General features: G+C 36.1%; 2 protein-coding genes across 4 annotated transcripts; one reads left to right on the plus strand and one right to left on the minus strand.

The window, feature by feature from the left end:
• Window positions 1-3930: 3930 nt before the first annotated feature.
• On the minus strand, window positions 3931-8508 carry LOC113695267 (probable glycerol-3-phosphate dehydrogenase [NAD(+)] 1, cytosolic). Of its 2 annotated transcripts, none has more exons than XM_027214293.2 (6): window positions 8354-8508; window positions 6977-7634; window positions 6059-6280; window positions 5063-5310; window positions 4426-4565; window positions 3931-4230 (listed from the first exon to the last, which is right to left on the minus strand). In XM_027214293.2, the coding sequence occupies exons 2-6, from the start codon at window positions 7632-7634 to the stop codon at window positions 4107-4109; spliced, it is 1392 nt and encodes a 463-aa protein (XP_027070094.1). In that variant the 5' UTR covers window positions 8354-8508; the 3' UTR covers window positions 3931-4106. The 2 variants fall into 2 exon arrangements, with proteins under 2 accessions (XP_027070094.1, XP_071911579.1); XM_072055478.1 differs by having other exon boundaries at window positions 6977-7696; window positions 8354-8467.
• Window positions 8509-15166: 6658 nt separating this feature from the next.
• Window positions 15167-20416, plus strand: LOC113697059 (S-formylglutathione hydrolase-like). 2 transcript variants are annotated; one of them, XM_027216490.2, is made up of 7 exons: window positions 15167-15458; window positions 16545-16662; window positions 18204-18251; window positions 18501-18697; window positions 19024-19122; window positions 19212-19277; window positions 19958-20416. In XM_027216490.2, the coding sequence occupies exons 1-7, from the start codon at window positions 15312-15314 to the stop codon at window positions 20135-20137; spliced, it is 855 nt and encodes a 284-aa protein (XP_027072291.1). In that variant the 5' UTR covers window positions 15167-15311; the 3' UTR covers window positions 20138-20416. The 2 variants fall into 2 exon arrangements, with proteins under 2 accessions (XP_027072291.1, XP_027072292.1); XM_027216491.2 differs by having other exon boundaries at window positions 19851-20030.
• The last annotated feature ends 168 nt before the right edge of the window (window positions 20417-20584 follow it).

The raw sequence follows: 20584 nt of genomic DNA on the forward strand, positions 1-20584 counted from the left end.
CAACCTGATTTAGTCTATACCCTTATTCATCCTTTAGTTACAGTTTAATTCGTTACAATGCTGCTCAAGGGCGTCTGAGAAGTACTGAAGGTATGAGAGACACATGGGTTTCTGTTTCTACTCAATCATAAGGGTTGTTCAGATTTCATATCCTCATTTTCCTGGAGTTACTAAACTAGCATAAGCAGAAGAGAAAGTTTGCCGCAAGTAATAGAACTGACTTTTCTTTCAGGTATGATTTTTATCCTAAGTGTAACTCAAAACATCAATTTCTGACCATAACTACAGAGGCTTGAGTAGTCCTTTTAAAAAACAGCAAGCTTTTCAAGAAAATTACCTTGTTGTTTTATAGGGCATCTTCAAAATGCGGTAGAGCTCAACTAAGATGACAGGCTTGTTTTACTCGGGATGCAGTAAATTCTGATTGGACTGACTTAGAACTTGGGAAGTTAATAAACTGCTCCCAATTACAATAAGGAGTAGACGAGTAGTAATACAAGTTTCCTTTGGTGTGGTAAGGAGAGTAAGAAGGTTCACTACTTTCATGAGACTTCATACAGCCATCTAATTCCATTTCCATAGAATCAGAAGGAGGTAAATAATATTACTTCTCATCTTAGTTTTCTGAGTCCCATGATTTCCACTGCTAGGCAATTGGCTCATCTTAGTTTTCTGAATCCCATGATAAGTGCTATTACTTTGCCGGGGTATGTCTAGTGTAAAGTTTGTTAAAAGATGAATTCCCTGCTTTCCTTTTGGTTTTCTAAGTTCTTTGATTATGCATCCAAGTCTTTCTTTGGGGAAAAGTTAAAGACTTCCATCCATTGAAACTATACTCCTAATGATCTTCATGGAAGTTTGCAAGCTATGAAACTATACTCCTAATGATATGAACTGATACTCTGCATCCAAATGAATTGAAGTACAATCAGCAAATTCTACTGACTTGCCGGTGCCTGGCAGCAGTTCCATCAGTCAGTGCTGCATTCATTCCTGAGCTGCTTTATTTTCTTAATTCCAGATGAAATGTAAAACCTCTGTTTATGTATGATGTTGCTAAAGCAATTTTTTCTATTCATAATTTAGGAGGTAAAGACGCCCTTTGGTTAAGGTGTTGTTTCTTAACTTTCTTTTAGAATTTGACTACCCACACAATTCAAGGGCTGCAACCTAAAAGTATCTTCTTGCTGAGCTTTTTTCTGATGTGGACCCTTTCCATCCATGGACCATCTCACAAGCATGCTTGTGAGATCATCTATGGATGGAACAGGTCTACAACAGACCTTATCTTGGTTCAAGCCATAAAGAAATTATGATAGAAATGCAATACTTAGTAAATTTCAGGACACAAGTTAATGTGTTGAATGATTGAGTGACACCATCAAATTATTCTGTTGGAACATAGAGGTTCCCAAATGCAACACTACATCAGAGGTAATATATGCTGCCATTATAATTACAGGTCCGGTGCCTTTACTGTCCACAGAATCAAATATAAATCTTTGGGTACGTTTAACTATTCGATTACCATTACTGCAACTTTACAAGAAAGATTTCGATAACATGAATTGTTACCATTATTAAACCCCACTCAGTAACACACTGCAAAAACCCTTCCGAACTTAGGATTCTACATCTCTTATGATTCAATCCACACTAGTTAAAGCAATAAGAATTGCCTAGTATTAAAATATTAGTCCGTGGAGAACATAAACAACATTAGCGGGATGGAACTAAATGCCAGTTTTATGGTTTCGACTACAAATCCTCAGTTGGCTTCCTATTCCACCCCAATCAGGTTTCAAACCCTAAATCTTGCAAATCCAAACTATATTCGTTTCCCAAATGCTTCGTTTCAAACTGGCAAAAGTTGGTCTAAATGCAAATATACTTGTAAACAGGCTACAAAATTTGTTCCCAAGGTGAAGACCTCAACTACAACTACTACTGATTGTTCTGTTGAACATGCAGATTCTAGTAGTAGTTTAGAACCTAGTTTACAGTCTTTCGAACAACTGCTTGATCATAAAGATTATCATACTTTCGAAGAGAAGGTTGGTTTACTGATGGAGTATTTCTTGATCCATTGTCGGGTTGTTGTATTCGTAAAATGGTTGTTGAGGATTTCACGTATTCCTGTAGTGATGAAGTTGGCATGCCTGGATGAAAAGGTTGAGAAAAGTTTGGTAAACCTGGTTGATGAATTTAGCCTGAATGATGCTAAAGAAGTCAGAAAAATCGAGGAACACAAGACTAACAATGTTCCTGTCAAAGCCGTGGAACATTTTCTGAAAGAAAGGTGCAAGTCGGATACAGATTTAGCCATAATCTTTCAACTTTTCCTTCTTTCTTTCACTTCTGAACATTAATGATCGGCTTTCGCTTTTATGATGAGAGAGGCACTGGATAAATTCTTGTTCCCAGTCATGGATGATGTGATTAATAAAAATATGCGACTTAGCTGAGATGGATATTATTCATAAAGAAGGGGAATTAGAGCCATCAACATCACAATCATCGCTGAAAACGTATGCAGAGGACTCAAGGGAAATATGGGATATATTGGCAACAACTGTGGGAGAACTAGTGGCGGGGTATGCACACATGTTAAGAGAAGACAGGCAGGAGATCGCAGAAGTTAAGATGCTCGGGACTTTTAGTACCGCAGCTAGTGAATGTGGTATAGGTTAACTAATAAACTCCCCATGCATGGACTTGGAAGACATTGCAAAGGAGTTAGTAACCTCTTTCGGAATTGGTTTTGTCAGTCCTTCCTTTTCTGATCAATTTAAACGTCATGAGTACATTTACAAACTTCGCAAAACTATAAAACGGTTTAACAGCATTTTAACTGATATCTTTAAGCTTGGAATGACGGGTTATTGGTTTCCCTTTGAGCAGAAGCAGGATGAGGAAGATGGTGTAGGCGGATTAGATTTGTCAGAAGCAAAGACAACCTTGCAAAGGCTATTTTAGAATTATTCGGTTTAAGCGAGTTGTTACAGATTACAAAGTGCCACAGGGATTTCAGTACCAATTCTGCTTTCCTGAGACAATTGGGGAAGTGTTTAGCACTTTCATATTTCGGTTGTAGGAATACATTGAAAGACTTTCAAAAGCTTGAGGTCGATGAAGATTATTTAGTAAAGACTTTCAAGAACATGAAGGATTGTCTTGCACAAATAATACAAGCGTTGATGGATATCTATGAAGTAAAAGCCGCCTTGGGGGTGCCGTATTAGGAGAAACTGAAGGAACTCAAGGAAAGAGGAAAATGGTTGATCCGACAGTCCGTTACAGAACTGATTGAAGGTCTGGAAATTCCATCCATCACAAAGATGACTCTACAGGATACGACTTTATCCCATACAAGTTATGCTGGAGAGGATCAATTGAAAGAAGCTTTGGCGAACTTGGAGGATATGGTACTTCATGCTAGAAGCTAGAACTCCTAAGTAAACTAAGAGTTGAAAGGTATTGTTAAAGCTTATTTGTGTATATTAGTGCTATTACTTTGACTAAGTTAAATGAACCAAGAAACTTATTTTGACTTGTTTGGTGAATATGAGAGGAATGATAGCTTTTCTGTTTGCCTCCTAAGTCCTATTAGGGGCATAACTTAAAAGTAGATGGTGGAGTAATATTCACTTCAATTACGGCATAATTAGCTTGCAAGCATCTTTCTGTGGTTCTTAAATTTCATCAAACAAAGTATGTAATAACTATGAAGTTCAACTTTGCTATCTAGACCAAGTGCTGCAAATAAAAATGGCTAGGGGCTGAAAAGTGTGATTGCCTTTGCAATATGTGTGTGGATTTGGGATAATCATCAGCATCCAGAAGTAACAGTTCATAGAATCTAAAAATAGAACCTGGAAGCTATGGCTTTCTGCAGAGTTCTGTATGCATCTAGGAAATCTCAGTATGGAATTTGCTGATTAAGAAGTATTTCACTGCAAATTGCATTGTGCATGTTGCTGCATTTGACTCCAGAGTAAAAAATAAGTTCAAAAGAAGAGGTCACATTGACAATATTCTAAATGCCATCCGAAGCAATTTATACACTTATTCAACTTTAGTCACTCTTTAATTTGTCGCCCTGCAGATCAAGGCTGCCCAAGAAGCGAGGGCCTGTAGAAAGCATGAGTTTGTGCAATCTCTATTCTGTCCCGGGGATCATTCAGATTTTCATCCCTTAGTGCTTGAAGAATGGCCCGTACTCCTTGTTCTCTGGAGTTACAATATAAGCATTAGCAGAATAGCGTTATTTGCTATGATCAGAAAACTCGACCTTTTCTTTACCGTATCGAGGATAATAATTCAGCTTGATAATAATTCCCAGTATGTAACTTGAAAACTCAGAAGTATACCCAGATTTAGGCTTAAGCAGCATTGATAATTCAGTAAGTTTCTCAAAACCATTACCTTGTTATTAGTATTTTGTACAGTGTCTTCAAGATGGGGCAGAGCTCGACTGGCGCAACAGGCTTGTTATCCTCAGGATGCAATACACTTAGACTAGACTGACTTAGAAGTTCATAAAATGCCCCCACAGCAGAGACCCCCTGAAAATAGTAGAAACTAATAATACAAGTTCATAAAAGTTTGAAGGCTTCCAATTGCTTGAAAATACACCCTCAAGGCCTTATTTGGAAGTTCTCAGGCTATTTTACTGTGTTTATATGAATGGATATGTTATGGATGCTTAAATTTTAAATCGTCACGTCTATTCTTGGAGGTACATTTAATATTAATTATGAGCTACCTATGATGTTACATAGCTACAAAGATATGGAAGAAATGTTAATAAACTGAGATGTAGTACTACCAAATAACCAAAAATGAATTTACTTCAAAAATTCACATCAAAGAAAATTAATGATACTTGAGAATTAAGAGTTGTTTTCAAAAATTTGCATGAACATTCTGAATAGTGTGTTATGTTGTGTTTTCTCCCCAAACACCAAGAGAGAAGAATATCCTCCAGGTTAAGTGCAAGTGAACGTAGCTATTTAATTATATCAAGTTCCTGTTATGAGTACAAGAGAGAGACAAAATATACCTGAATTGTCCCTTTGCCGCTGATGCTATCCCCCATATCCAGGCTTAATTCTCCCTTGGCTATCATCTGACCATACCAGGCATTGCGCCCCTTCAACAAGGTTACGTAAGTGTCGGCGAGTAAAGGGCCTGCAAGCTTCTCTGGTTCTTCCGTCAATAAATGGGTGATGAAAATCATTTCTGATGTACAATGTGCGAAATATACTGACTTGCTGGTAGCACTTTCATTAGTTAGTGCTGCAATCATTCCTGAGGAGAAAATGAAAACTCGGGATTTGAATCCAGAGAAGAGAACTGCTATTTTAATTTACTACCTGAGAAGGATTATAATTTATTCAACAGTGAACTAAATGCAGAATCCTTTGCTCAATTATGTTACAAATCATTGACTCTGTAGCCAAAACTCCTTCCCATTTTCCCAATCAAAAAGATAAAATGGTGCCAGTTTTTTTCTTCATCATTCTACTGTCCCTCTATATATGGGCATGCATGCTGAAAGCATCTGATTGCTACAGCCATTGCTCAAGTCATAAACAAAATGTTAAGGAATGCCAATAACCAGAAAATGTTGCAGAGACAGAACTCAATCTGCTCAGGGTGTGAATGACAACATAATTGGTGTCACATGCTAAAAGCATCTGACCACTGCAGCTATTCTTCAAGTCATAAACAAAATCATAGGGGATGCCAATAATCAGAAAATGTTGCAGATATAGAACTCAATTTCCTGAGTGAGACAACATAATTGGTGTCTTATCTCAGATGATTGTGATACCTGTTTTCTTTTGGCTTACAAACTTCAATGACAGGGAAAAAGAGAGAGTGAGCAATTACTACCTCTGGAGACTTGGATAACCATACAGTTTTTTTTTTTTTTTTTGGATTTCTTCTGGTTTTTCTAGGGATAAATGAATTCTAGAATAGCTAAAAGATCAATCAAAAGTTTGATCATAGTTAGACGAGTCTTTTTCGAAATCATTGTAGAAATTAGACTTACCTGCACCTATAGCATAAACATTCTTCAAGCCGCCCATAACTTCATGTGTGACAAGGTCACTGTTGTCCCATACAATGAAGTAAGGCTGCCTCAAGAACTTTGCGAGTGCTATTCTCCATTTTTCAGCGCCACAAATTCGAGCATTAGCATATTCCTTGTCATAAATCTCTGAGGCAATGTTTGGTCCACCAAGATAGAGAATGTTCTCTATTGGTACTCCACCTAGAGGCAGATATGAGTCGAATATATAAAAACTTTACCCCATGGATAAGAAAGTATGAAAGGTGACATTCAGTTGTCTTGAAGATATGAACCCTAGATTTCCAACACTTTTCAGTTGAAATGATATGGAAAAGCATGTCGAATTAGAAGCAAAAGGAGTCTTCATTTTAAGCACACTGCTGGCTGTCATATTATTGTCTAATTATGATGTGTGTCATGCACACATGGTAGATCAAGTTTCCGAAAACTACTTCACTCGAGGAATTACAGTTTGCGTCTCTGTAAACAAATCTTTCTTGAGCTCAGGATGCTTATGTGCTTTTCCTTGAGTAGAGACGGATGTCATTGAGATCTATTGATATTTGGGGGATTTCTGGATACCTTAACAAACTATATTAAAAATCATCTCATCTAAACTGAACCTATATAAGCAAAGAAAATCCCAGAGATTAATATCCCACTGAGCCTTCCTTTGCATGTAATTGAAGCACTTGCTACATTGGAATGATTAATAAAATGTTATATTGATTCTCATTTCTCAACTGAATTCTAGTTCTATAACTGTTTCATATTTTACCTGTCTGTATTATTGTTAGAAATTTGATAAGCACAAATGTTTGAAAGAAGTACACACCTGCATGATGAAAAGATTCAAGGATGATTAAAAAACGCGAATTAAAAGATGGGCATTCTTACTTGCACGAATGATCATCTGCGTAGGGGTTATTATACGAGGAACAGGATCCAGTTCAGCCTCTATACCCTTAGCCAAAGAAATAATAATCGGCTTCGTTATTCTTTCTTTCCAGTACCTGCTGATTTCCACAAACACTTCCTGTGTTTCTGTAGAAGGCAATCCATTCACCACAATGTCGGCATCCCAAACAGCCTCCTGCAAGTTAGTGACAACCTTCAAAGGACAGAGTGGTGTGTCAATCATGTTCAAGCAGAAGCCATCTTTTAGAATCTCATCAGCATACAGTGTGCGATCACCCAATCTTGCCTCAACATACTTCAAATATGCGCATCGCCTGATCAACCTCCTTAATACATCCTCCCTTGAGTTGATTACCTCGAATAAACGCTCTGCTGTGGCTCTATCAACTGCCCTTCCTGGCCTTCTCCATATCCTGATCTGAACCTTATCTCTGAACTGGCCATAGCTATCTTGGAGCAAAGCTGCAAAAACACTACCCCATGCACCTGCTCCAACGCCAACAATCCTCAACAAATCACCATCAGCCTTGCCCAACAATCGTCGAAGCTCATCAAGCTTCTCTTCAAAACCATTTTGATGCTGTATTGCACCATTCAAATGCACCCTATGATTCGCCACTTCAATACTTCCAACCATCTTTCCTCAACCAAAGTTAGCACAATTAATGAACAAGGGTAATGTGGAGAACCAATCAAAACCTACGGGTATGAAGAAGCGCTTCAAAATGGTACCTAACCTTTGTTTTCAGGTCCAAAATCTGATTCTTGTTACTACTATAAAACAATCAGGGGCTTAAATTAACAATGAGATTTTTCTTGTGTTGCATCACAAAAATCCCAACTCATTTGATTCTTCTCACCTAAACAAGATATTCCATGAAAGTCTAGTTCTACCCAAGAATCCAACTACAAATGCACAAGTCTTCTCAACTGCGCAATCCTTATGTTGGAATACACTTCAAAATTTTATACTATGAACCATGATCTTTCTATCCCAGTAATTAAATTCTGAAGAAGTGACCTGCCCTGATGGTCAGGATAAGAACAGAACAGATTCTATACTAGTAGGATTTTCACCTAAATCAGAACTAATCTTTCATCTCCCTCCACTCAGATTTTCAAACCAACCATTCTATTGTATTTAAACTTCTTCTAGACCAAGTAAAAGTGACAAAACCGGATCAAATGAATGATGTAATTGTCTATGCAAGTTTCTTGGTAACCAGTGAATGGACATATATAATTGACTAAAATTGTGCTGTAAAATAAATGCAGCCTTGTAGTATCCGCCCGAGTTAGTTCATCTACCAAAAAGATAAAACCAAGAATAAACAAAGCAAGCAAAAGAATTCTAACCTTCAGTTGTTGATTGCTGCAGGGCCGAATCAAAACTCAAGAAAATGAATAAGAAAAATATCAATCAATTAAAAACCTCTAGTCATGTAGACCCTGCAACCTTTGTTGTAAGCTAAAGAATTTCGTGCGAGATAGAAACATGAAAATGGCATGTGTATGAGTAATGTATTAGTATTCTGAAACAAGAATCTCATGATCCAATTAAGTTCATGAAACTGAAATTTGATTTGTCAAAGAAAATTTATGGAAACTATATACAACTTCTACGTTAATTTCTTACCAAAATATGTGCTCATTTATAAATTATGTACCACAAATTTTTTAGTGCTAATAAATGTAGTGAGGGAAAAAGAGAGTTAAATGTTGGATGGAAATTGTTGAATTGGGAGGGGTGCCCCCCAACCCCATGACATTAAAGATTTGATGAGGAGGAGCTGCCAACTTCCCCAACGGTCATTAAATTGGAGGGAAGGTAGTGACCTGACTTGAGGGCTTTCTAGGACAATGAGGATTTCTTTTTTTTCTTTTTTTTTGCCCTTTATCCTTCTCTCCAATCTTTTGCACCTACATCTACTCCTACTTCTACACTATGTGAAAGGAAACAAACCCAATTGTATCATTGGGAATCAATGGATGCCGAGATTCGAAACCTGATTCGAAATCTACTCCTACTTTTACGGTCTTTGTGGTGGTCAACAGCCAAATGTCACCGTTGGTTGTTTTTCCTTTTCTTGTTCTATTCAATCGGATGATAAAGGCTTCTTTCCACTGTCCAATTACTTGGCATATTGGTAATCAAAACACCAAGGTCATAGTTTACTGCCAATTCTCTCTCTCTCTCTTTTTAAGAAATTGACTCATTTTTCGACTAGTAGTATTTATTAAGAACATATTGTACTATATTATTATCATTTGATTAAGGTCGAGATTCCAGAAATTAGAATTTTTAGATTCAATTTCTTATTTTCCCTCTCTCGTTTTTTAAATCTCACTTTCGGTAAAAGTAGACAAATAATATATATATATATATATATATATATATATATATATGGCATGATAAAATTTCAGATGAAGTTATCATTGTTTAGTTTTGTGGGACAGAATTTTATCTATTTTTGGGACCAATGGAGGCCTTGGAGCACACAAGATTACTGTTTAGCATTATGATGCACACAAATATTTATTGGACGATGAATTAGAAGTTACGTAGAGATCAGGCTATTAGTAGTTGTCAGATAAAGTTTTGGTTCCATACGTGGCGAACCGACAAAGTCCATAAATCACTTACATATGGGGTCGGTCACAGGCTCACAGCTCAATTTTTATCAAATTTGGCGATATTCATGAATTAATGGTCCAAATTTGCCATAAAGAAATTTGGCAATCAATCGCCTCACCATTTGCAAAGAGCAAAACTGATGAATGTATCAACTAAGTAGTTAGTTCTCATTCCTTCAAATGCTTCATTTATGTCCATGCCTACATTTGCAGTTATGTGTGCGTGTCATGGCCGTCTAGGTAGGATTTAGGTCTGAGTTTACATCCAAGTTTCGACGACAAGAACTCAGATCATACATAAATTCATAATTGTCTTTCGTTGTCTGAAATTAAGCATAAGCATGTTCTATGGAAAAGGGTTAGGTTGGACAGTAACGTGCGTAGGCCTGTCAACGGGTCGGGTCTAGACCCGGATCCGTGAAATTATTGCGGGTATGGGTAGGGATTTAATTCCGGATCCGTTTTGTCAAACAAAAAAACGGGTCGGATACGGAATATAGTATTCCGACCCGTATTAGACCCGGATCCGGATATAAATGAATTAATAATTTAAAAAATATATATTTATCAATATAATTTGATTAGGGTGATGTATTTTAATAAAGTTAATTTGATTTCTTTTCTTATTTGGTTTTTTCTTTGTATTAGTTAGAAATTAGTTTACAAATATATTTTTTTCTCATTTTTATTAGAAATTATAAATTTTGGTAAATTTGTTCAGGTAGACCCGGATTCGGATCCGGGACCCGCCGGATCCGAATCCGGAACATAGAATAAAAGACCCGTCGGGTAAACGGGTCGGATCCGGATCTGCATAGTGATTCGGGTCCGGGTCCGGAATAATGAATTCCGGCCCGTTGACAACCCTAAACGTGCGCATGATTGTAAGCAGAAGGTCATGAATTTAAAATCTCCTACTTACTAAAATGTATGCATATATATATATATGATTAATTTTTCTATATTAATTATGTATACACTATCAGCGTTGAATAAATAATAATTATACAAAATGTCAAAATTTAAATTTGACATTCAACTTTTGCATATATGTCATGAATCCAACGATGATAATGTATACACTGTCAGTGTACATAATATTTACTTATATATATATATAATATATATATGAACTATAATGAGCTCGAGCAAAAACCAGAATATTGGCAGCCCTGAGAGCAATCCATAAAACAGATATGCCCGTGTTTTAATTCCTTCGTGGGATCAATTTTAAATAGCTTGTCTTGCTTGATAATAGGTGAATAATAGGTGAAGTAGGTGGAGATTTTATTGGGGCCGTGTCCTAGAAGGATTAGGCAACAAAATCTTTAGAAAAGGCAACAAAATCATTAGAGAAGTAGAAGTTAAAGACTAACTTTTTCTTAAAAGGGAGTTAAAGACTGATTTGAAATGCTTAATTGTTTTTAATTTGTCAGTCACTAGTCCGGTCAAATGAAATTAAATCTAAGCGTCCGCTAGAGGTCGCACCCAACATCAAGAAACTTTATCTAAGTAACCGAAACAACGTCAATTGCTGAGTCCCTTTTTTGACTTTTGAGTGCAATTGTTCTTTTCTGCCTTAATAGACTCTTCCACCAGGACTACTAGCTAGCTCCTTGCATCCGGAGTGTTAAACTCTATATGTTACAATCTTTTTTTTTTCTTTTTTTTTTGCTGACGGAGTGGGTGTCCGGGTCAATCCTTACGGAGCCCGATTAATCCCACTCCGACCCGGGAGGAGAGGCACCGTCTCCTCGAACACGATAACCACTGGGACTCGATCCCTGGTAGGAGAGTTGGACAACGACTTCCAAGGGGTTGTCGTGACCAAACGAGCTGCCCAGGAGGGGCACCATCTCTTTTATTCGTTGTGTAAAGATTTCCGACTATTTTATTATGCTCAACAATTAATATGTATTCAAACATTTGAAAGGAATTCTTTTTAAACAAATTTCATATCGACTAGAAATGAATACCCACAAAGTTTTGTTGATTTTTTTTTGGGAGGGAAGGGGAGGGGGGAATTGAGGGAAAACCTGGTTGACGTCTCAGACTCATAAAAGTTTTGGATAGTAATTTATCTGTTCCTTCCTCATTTCTTAAATTTCACCCTTATCTTGTTAGAAAATTTTTTTTTTAAAAAAAGATTGAGGAAGACTTACCCCAACGCTATCTCCTTGCTTTTTTTTTTTGGGCATAAATGGTTCATTATCATTCCTAACAATGTCTATTATTTCTTATAATCTTTTGCTAATTAATTCTCATAATTTCTTGGAAAATACTACTAAGTTTCAAATAATACACCTTAAAAAGCTCACTCTCCTTGTGGCGTTCCAATAAAGAAGAATACACTTTCAGGGCATCGGGCACTCAATTCAAGGACATGGACTAGGGCAAAATTTGTTAAAGGTGTAATTATAAAGGGAACCATAATGCCAAATGATTCTTCAATAGAGACTCCAAATGATACAGAGGCGATCAGAGTTAGGGTTAAATACGAAATGTTCCTTGCAATCAGAAATGAGCAGTAAGTAAATCACCCTCTATATCCTTCAAAAAAAAAATACCCTCTATATTCATAAAATACACACAATATTTCTTGAAGACTAATAAATATATATCACATAAAAATACCCTCAACGTTGTTAGCGTAATTAATGGCTTTGATAGAACACTTTCTCATAAGGATAAAGTTGTTCTGAAAATTGTCGAAACGGACTCAAAGGCTGCGATTTTGCTTCTGGACAAGCCACCTCACTTGAGCCCTTACTCTAGTCTGCTAAAACAAATTGATCAGTAGAGACACAAGGAATGGGAGGTAAAGATATTTACCTCAATAAGGAAACAATAATAGTATATTTGGCGAGAAGGAAACAATAGTGCGGATTGTTTAGCTAAAGATAGCCTCAATAAGGAGTCAGGTTATATCATTTACAGAGTTCACCGGATATAGTTCGGAGATGGATGAACTTGGATATTGCGGGAGTAACTACCCCACGTTTAGTATCTATGTACTGAGCTGCTTAGCTCTCCTTGATAACCAAAAAAAAAAAAAAAAATTGTTCTGAAAATTGCTAGTACCTAATAGCTTCATGTTATGTTGTTGATGCTTTCCGATATGAAGCCAAAACTGCTCAATTCTTGCTATTATTTGGCTACACAGACATAAAATTCTAATCCTAAAAAATGGCAAAATAACAATAACACAAATAAGATATTAAAAAAAATACTACAAAAAAGAATATCGACTCTTAGAACTGCATATACATAAACTTTTTGCACAAAAACAAGAAATATATATAAGGTCAATTTTTTTTAAGTGGAAGGTTTTAAATTTACAACCTCCTCCTCTTACGTTACCATCCAATCTAACCCCTCCTTCTTATAAGGTCAACTTAAGAAAATTAAGATGTGTATGAAGTACTAGAAAATTGTGTGAAATGACATTTTTATCACACATGTCAAACAAATTTTGCAAAATGGCATGTTTTCTCGTCACATGATTATGATTTTCTTCTAATGGAATGGTAAATTTGAAATGAGATTTATCCCCTTTGGCGATGAAAAAGTAAATTTGGCACTGTATTAATTATCCATGGTATATTGGTCTTTTTCTTGTTTGTGTAGACGAAAATTTTAAATTAGTGTTTGATGGAGTCTACCTGTGTATTCTATGAGTACATGAAAATTGAGATTATTTGCTACTCATGCCTAATTGCAGAGGCATCGTATTTTCGTATTTAAGCCTAAAATTGATCATACGAAACTATCCATTTGCAAGCAAAAACAATCTAGGGATAATATCAGAAATCTCCCCTGAGATTTCTCTTAATATCATCTAGTACTTTTAAGATTTTAAAAATATCACTTACATTGTCTCGTAATTATAAAATAATTATATTAACCCTAACTTGGTACATAATTTATATATCAAATAAATGGAACTCAAAAAATTAAAGAAAAAAAAATCAAAAGTCACATTCTTCTCTTTCCTATTTCTCTAACATTCTCTTTTACTTTTTTTTTAGATGACTGTGCGATTTTTTTATTTATAAATTATAATACATTGAATTTTAATTATCTTTTTCTTTTTGTGATTATGATAAGGTGGGGTATGATTTCTTTATTTATTTTGAATTGACTTTTATAATAATTTAGTACAACTTAAAGGTTTATGCCATGGGTTGAAAAGAGATTGAAGAAAAAAAAGGTTCATAAGAAATCTGTTTTGAGTATATAAAATTGAATTGGTGCTAGTATATTTCTTTATAAATATTTTTTATTTTTTAAATTTATATTGTTATGGACTATAACTTTGTGATGTGGTGGTACAACTAAAGATTTTTTTTTAGATGGTGGTTCTTTTTTTTTTTTTGAGTAAACAAAGCTATTTAAGAGTATTTTTATTTAGCAAAATTAGCTAAAGAGTAGTTTGGGATTTTTATTAAATTTTGCTACACAAATAACAAAAGTAAGATAGATAAGAGGTATTTTTTAAACCTTAAGAGCGCTAAGTGATATTAAGAGAAACGATAGGGTTTGTTTCTGATATTATCCCAACAATCTATGCTCCCTTGTTACTTTCCATTCTGTAATTACATATTTCCAGTTCAGTCCCTCTCCTCCGTCCCTTGAGCTAGGGCTGCAAACGAGCCGAGCCGAGTCGAGATTTGAGCTAATCGAGCCGAGCCTCGACTAAATTTTACCAAGCTCGAGCTCGAGCTCGAGCTCGACGAGCCGGCAAATTTCGAGCTCGAGCTCGACTCGAATCAAGTCGAGCCGAACTCGAGCTCGAGCTCGAGCTCGAAAAAAAATAAAAAATAATTATTTTATTTTAAAAAAAATAAATAAAATAATATTTTTTTCTTAATAAATAATAAAATATTAAGGATATATACGTAATTTTACTATAAAAATAAAAAATAAAAAAATATATATATAATATACGTAATTTTATTATTAAATAAAAATAAAAATAAAAAAAAATATATATATACCCAAGCTCGCGAGCCGGCTCGCGAGCTAACGAGCTTAATATTCTGAGCTCGAGCTCGAGCTCGAGTTTGACTCGAGCCGGCTCGAGCTCGACTCGAGCTCGATTAATAACGAGCTCGACTCGAGCTTGACTCGAGCCGCTCGCGAGCGGCTCGCGAGCGGCTCGATTCGTTTGCAGCCCTACCTTGAGCCTTAACAGCGAGAGACAGAGTCTGAAACATCAGTGTAGCTAGTTTGGGAGTTCAGATTTCAAAAAAGGAATAGAAAAAAAAGGAAGGGAAAGGTGGACTTTCTTACGTTTGGCACATTTAAGTGAGATGGAAAAGAAAAGAAATGAACGGATCTTGAAGGGAAGCCAAAGCGCCGCTACAGTGCAAAATTTTTTCTAACCAAAACTGGCGGAAAGCGAAGAAAAACTGATGGAAGCTTACAAAATTTTTTCAAAGTGCCCATTTTATCCTCACAAAGGTTTTGAATAAAATTTTATTGATATATATATCCAAAATCATTCCATTTCTTTCCAAAACTCCCAAATCTCCTCTCTTTCTTTTCTTATCCTTCCTTTTCTCTCATAACTTACCCTTTCTCTTCTTTTCTTTTCTATCCTCAACTCACAAACTAGCTGACTTCCATTCCCTTTTCGTCTTGAGATAGAGCAATCAGCGAACTCACTGTTGACTCCACAATGGATTCCAAACCAACAGAAATCAGCAGCTCAAAGATGTTTGATGGGTTCAACAAGAGATACAGGCACTTCAGCCCCACATTGGGATGTTCCATGACTTTCTCAATTTACTTCCCACCTTCTCCTAACCCTTCTGACAAATTCCCTGTAAGTCCCTCTCCTTATCTTCTTCTCCCTCCCCCAAAACCTTGATTTCCTGAACAGACCGTTTTCTTACTTCCTTTCAAGATTTCTTTATCTGCATGATTTCCCCATTAGGATTTTACTTCTGCAATTTCTGCGAAGACTCAGCCTTTACCTATTAAATTTGTCTGTTATATCCAATGATTCCAAATGCTTGAAAAGAAAAAGAATGTTCTTTTATGCTTTTTTGAGTTATTGTTTTTCTTTGTGGGTTAATAATGTCATAATTTCTGATACTTTTTGTTAATTTTTTTTAGTATAAATAACTATTTACTCCTTATATTTTCTTTCTTGTGTGTTTCTGGTGTTGGATAGATTTCTTGTATTGAATATTCGAGTAGTCAGGCAGAATTGAGTTTTCTTTCATGCTTCTGAATATGATGATTGTTGTTGGTTTACTGTATATCGGAATGCAATCTCGCTCACATATACATACTTACTGTTTGTTTATGTGTTAAGAGACTCGTTAATAAGATATGCATTATGATACAAATTTTTGTCTTACCACTTGGTATTACTAGTGGCAGTCTCTTTTGTAGTTTTTAGTTGATGACCTATGAGAAGGTGTTTCATGTTTCGTCATGTTGTATGTAGCGTTCCTACCCATTCTGCTAGACGACTCATTTTGTCTAAAAGAATGCATCTTTGCATTTGAAAAGAAACATTTATGCCTGTGGAGAAAGAAAAGAGGTGATTTACTGCATATAGTCTGGAACCTTTTGTTGGAGACACTTCTTTACATGGTCAACCTTGTTGATTTGTTTGGTATATACCATCAGCGCAGGAAATGTTTAAGAGAATATGAATGAGATCAATGCATCAATATCAACTATAATTAATTCACCTATGGTAGAAGTTTGGTGATTTAATATGCAAGACATAACGTTGAAAGGGCTAATGTGAACTTTTATTTGGATTGACAGGATACGTGCTAAACCTCTTTCACTCTACAAGTTCTTAAGATATTTTTTCTTGTTGATATTCATTGTGATGTAAATTTTGGAATCATCCCACAGAGCACTGAGATGCTGTTTGAACTTTTTGGTCCAGGTGCTTTACTGGCTCTCTGGTCTTACATGCTCAGATGAGAACTTCATTATCAAGTCTGGTGCTCAAAGAGTTGCTTCAATTGAAGGTGTTGCTCTGATTGCTCCAGATACATCTCCAAGTGAGTCATTTTTTATGTCGAAATACTTTTCAGAATATCCTATAAAAGAATTAGTCAATAATGGAAGAATCCTCAATATGTCATCTTAGTTTCCCTCCCAAATTCCAAATCTTTGGCTGCATGTAAGCACTTGCGAAGGCCTATACATGGTGTAGTGAATGAAAGGTGAGCAAAGACAAGTTTTAGGACTTAAAGAAAAAGTCAAAGACTTAAGGGACCACTAAACTTTATCCATCATACACTTTTGGCCACCAAACTATTATTTGCTTGAAATAACATGTTAAGCTTCTTAAATAAGAAACTTTTGGTCCTTCTGTGTGTCATGAAGTTTGTTTTTCTCCATTATGCTTGGGGAACTTTAGTACATACAGGGAAAAAACGAAACAGCAATCCCTCTGTATTTTGCTTAAGTTATAAAATTTTTCCTATTAATCTATGTTTTGTTTTATAAAATTGAGCTCTTCTGTTAGTGCTGGTCAGCCGTGTTCTCTGCCTTTCCCACCTTTCTCTATCACTTTCGCTCCTGGCAACTGCAGCAACCTCCTATACTGTGTCTTTCTTCCTCCTGCATTTGCTTTTCACACAACTGTCCTCTTCCCAAAAGTTCAAATACAATACTTTTATTCTTAGAAGTCTATGGTATTCAGCACAGAATACTTTCAGAGTTGGGTGGACTTGAGATCAAGTGAACTGAGATAACCAACACCATGGCAATAAAGAGACCTAATAAATTAAGACTTAGGGGACAACATATGCTTGTTAATCTAAGGAACTCCAAGAAGTTAACCAGAACCTGTTCTAGTTGCACTAGAATTTGAAGCAAGCAATAGCTAACGTATGTACAAGTCTTTAGAGCTCCACTGACATATTGAAGTTTACAGGAAGATTGTTGTCTTAAATTTCAGAGGGTGCATAAGCATTATGCATTTTCTAAGAAACATTTCAGATGCTAAGGCGACAAATTATTGTCCAAAAAAAAGGCTACAGATATTCACTGTGTAGTATTTATGATTGCTAAAAGTGAATTTCCACAATTCGAGAGGGCGTCTTATTTTTTGTAATCAAAGCTTTATTTAAGTGGGTCTTTCATAAAGGAAGTATCTTCATTACTTGCCATCTATGCATCCTTGTCTTTCTAATCTAAGCTGCAGTAAAGAGATCAAAAATTTGCCTGGTTTGCATGTTTTAAATGAAATCTCTAAATTCCTCCATCTTAATTGCTGCACAATATTAAAGTCTAACCTTGGAATGATTGCAAGGACTTTGTGGCCACCTTTGGGGAATATTCTGTATAGAAGAAAGAAAAGGCAAAGAGAAAAGGAAAAAGGCCTTGCATTCTTATAGATGTTAACATGTGTTTTTGTTTGAATTAAAGGTACAAAGCTTGTAATATGATTGCCATTTTTGCTTTTTGGGCCATAGTCTTTATGTTAAAGAAGCAAGACAAAGGTGACAAATATGCATTTGAAGTGATATCACACTTGAGACTTCTGTTGATTGTACAAGCCAGATTTTTAACATCTCTTGTCTGTTTGTTACAGGAGGCCTAAATGTCGAAGGGGAATCTGACAGCTGGGATTTTGGTGTTGGTATGCGATAGTGACACTGTTCTTGATGATAAAAAGCTCAGAATCATGTGCCTAGATTTCTTATGCACTAGTGCCATCAATTTAGAGAGAATGTTGTACATATTTATGCCCTGTCAAAAGATGCACTATATTTGTGTTATCTCCTGGGTTTTTCATTTGTTGCAACTGTTGCTTTATGTTTAAGCATTGAGTTTCTATTGAATTTTACTGTGTTTTGCTGAAAATTTAGTTGATATATCTGGAAAACAGGTGCTGGGTTTTATTTGAATGCAAAGCAAGATAAGTGGAAGAATTGGCGTATGTATGATTATGTTGTCAAGGAATTGCCAACTCTCCTTAGTGAAAACTTTCCTCAACTTGATACATCTCGAGCATCCATATCTGGTCATTCTATGGGTGGTCATGGAGCACTAACAATTTACCTGAAAAATCTGGAAAAATATAAGGTAATTTTTTTTGTGATATTGCTTTACTGTGAAGTAAAAAATAATGATAATAATAATAAATAAATAAAACACTTCTTGGGAATTTGATGTTCTACATTACAGCTGCAAGAGAGAATTTGTTAATGAATGACAGGTCTTCTTGTACCAATTTGAGCTCTATGAGCCTTCAGATGTTAATCCTATAAACAAAAATTCAAAAAATGTCTGAAATTTACTGCCGTTTCCAGTTCTCTTTGTGTTCTCCTAACCATAGAGAACAATTTTATGTTCTATCACTCTGTTAATGAATTCTTTATTGTCATTGATATTTTTCTCCATTCTCTCAGTCTGTTTCAGCTTTTGCACCAATTGTCAATCCTATGAACTGTCCCTGGGGCCAGAAAGCTTTCACAAACTACCTGGGTGAAAATAAAGCTGACTGGGAGGTACAATCTTGAGCGTGACCCTTTGGAATGACATGTTGAATTGCTGTTAAGTTGACATCTTAGATGTTATTGCTACTGTAACTGTGCAGGAATATGATGCCACTTTGCTTGTATCAAAATTCAAAGATGTTTCCGCCACCATTTTAATTGATCAGGTAACAACTTAATGTTTGTCATTTAATTAATTCTGCACAAATATATCAGACTTTTATCTTTCTGATTTTTCTAGTTCTCCGAGAAACTGTGCACCCTGAACTCAAAAACAATAGTCGGGTATCTTTTCCTTTTGTTCCTGTTGCATTTTACAATTACCACTTCAGACTTGGTCCCACTGGCTGTGCCTCTTTTGGTGAATATTGAACTTTGCACTTCACTTTCAATATGCGGATAATTATTAATGTACCACTCTATGAGCTATGAGTTTTAACTATCAGGATGACATCAAGAATGGTCTTCTGATTTTGTTAGCAGCGCGCACATTTCTTTGTAGAATAAAAGAAACCAAAACAATTGATAATTTTGAGTTCTTGGCTGCAAGATATCTTATAGCATTTTGGACATGAGCTCGAGAGCTTAGCAGTGGTGCTTGTAGAAGGTTTTTTCTATTCATGTTGACATGCTTCTCTCTGTTGGCATCGACAATTTTCCCCTTGTATCTTGCATGTTAAGACATAGGGAACCGCTGCTCCATTGATCAAGTATGCTGTACTGAATCACATCGCATGCAGGGAGAGGATGATAAATTTGTTGGTCTTTCGTTGTTGTAGCTGTGTGGGAAAGAGACGAATGAGAGAGTTTTTAGTGATTTCCTAACCAGGAATTTGACCTTTTTCAGGGAGAGGATGATAAATTCTTACATGATCAGCTGCTGCCAAACAATTTCGCAGAAGCCTGCAGGAGTGCCACTGTTCCACTTCTCTTGCGTATGCAGCCTGGTTATGATCACTCCTACTACTTCATTGCCACCTTTATCGATGATCATATTCGACACCATGCTCAAGCCCTTTGTCTGTAGTGTAATGACACAAGTATAGTTTGTGAAGCTTTCAAGTCTCCTGGCTTTAATTTCAAAATGTTCTGAGCTTTTAGTTGCTCAGCTACTTGGTTTCCGATAAATTGTTTCCTTGGAGACCTATTCACACTTGGATGGGCCGTGCAGGAGTAACTTGGGGGGAAGTAATATGCCTTTAATATGTTATATTGATCTTTGACTTTAAATGGTTTGCCTTTTGTTACATTTTTAGTCGAGTGTAATGATGAAAAGCTTGTGGGTGCTGTCTGAGCTTTATCAAAATTCAATGGCTCTGTATGGATCGCGTTGTTTTCCACGTACTTATTTTTAAAATCCACATTAAAAACATTCCAAAATTTAACCTTCCTCCTTCCACCCCCTCCCCCCTTCCTTTTCCCCAAGATTTTGGTAGCAAGGACGGGAAGGGAGGGGAGGAACGGGGAGGGGAAG

Source organism: Coffea arabica, chromosome 6e (assembly GCF_036785885.1).
Source record: "Coffea arabica cultivar ET-39 chromosome 6e, Coffea Arabica ET-39 HiFi, whole genome shotgun sequence".
In the NCBI taxonomy this organism is placed as follows: domain Eukaryota; kingdom Viridiplantae; phylum Streptophyta; class Magnoliopsida; order Gentianales; family Rubiaceae; genus Coffea; species Coffea arabica.

Bases quoted from the DNA above. Each gene is read 5' to 3' on its own strand.
- LOC113695267 (XM_027214293.2), bottom strand. From the start codon at position 7,634: ATGGTTGGAAGTATTGAAGTGGCGAATCATAGGGTGCATTTGAATGGT. The intron at 6,281-6,976 runs GTAAGAATGCCC...ATCTGCCTCTAG, and splicing joins GCAGATGATCATTCGTGCAA to GTGGAGTACCAATAGAGAAC. The intron at 4,566-5,062 runs GTATATTTTGTC...TACTATTTTCAG, and splicing joins GCGGCAAAGGGACAATTCAG to GGGGTCTCTGCTGTGGGGGC.
- LOC113697059 (XM_027216490.2), top strand. From the start codon at position 15,312: ATGGATTCCAAACCAACAGAAATCAGCAGCTCAAAGATGTTTGATGGG. The intron at 18,698-19,023 runs GTAATTTTTTTT...CCATTCTCTCAG, and splicing joins AAAATCTGGAAAAATATAAG to TCTGTTTCAGCTTTTGCACC. The intron at 19,123-19,211 runs GTACAATCTTGA...GTAACTGTGCAG, and splicing joins AAAATAAAGCTGACTGGGAG to GAATATGATGCCACTTTGCT.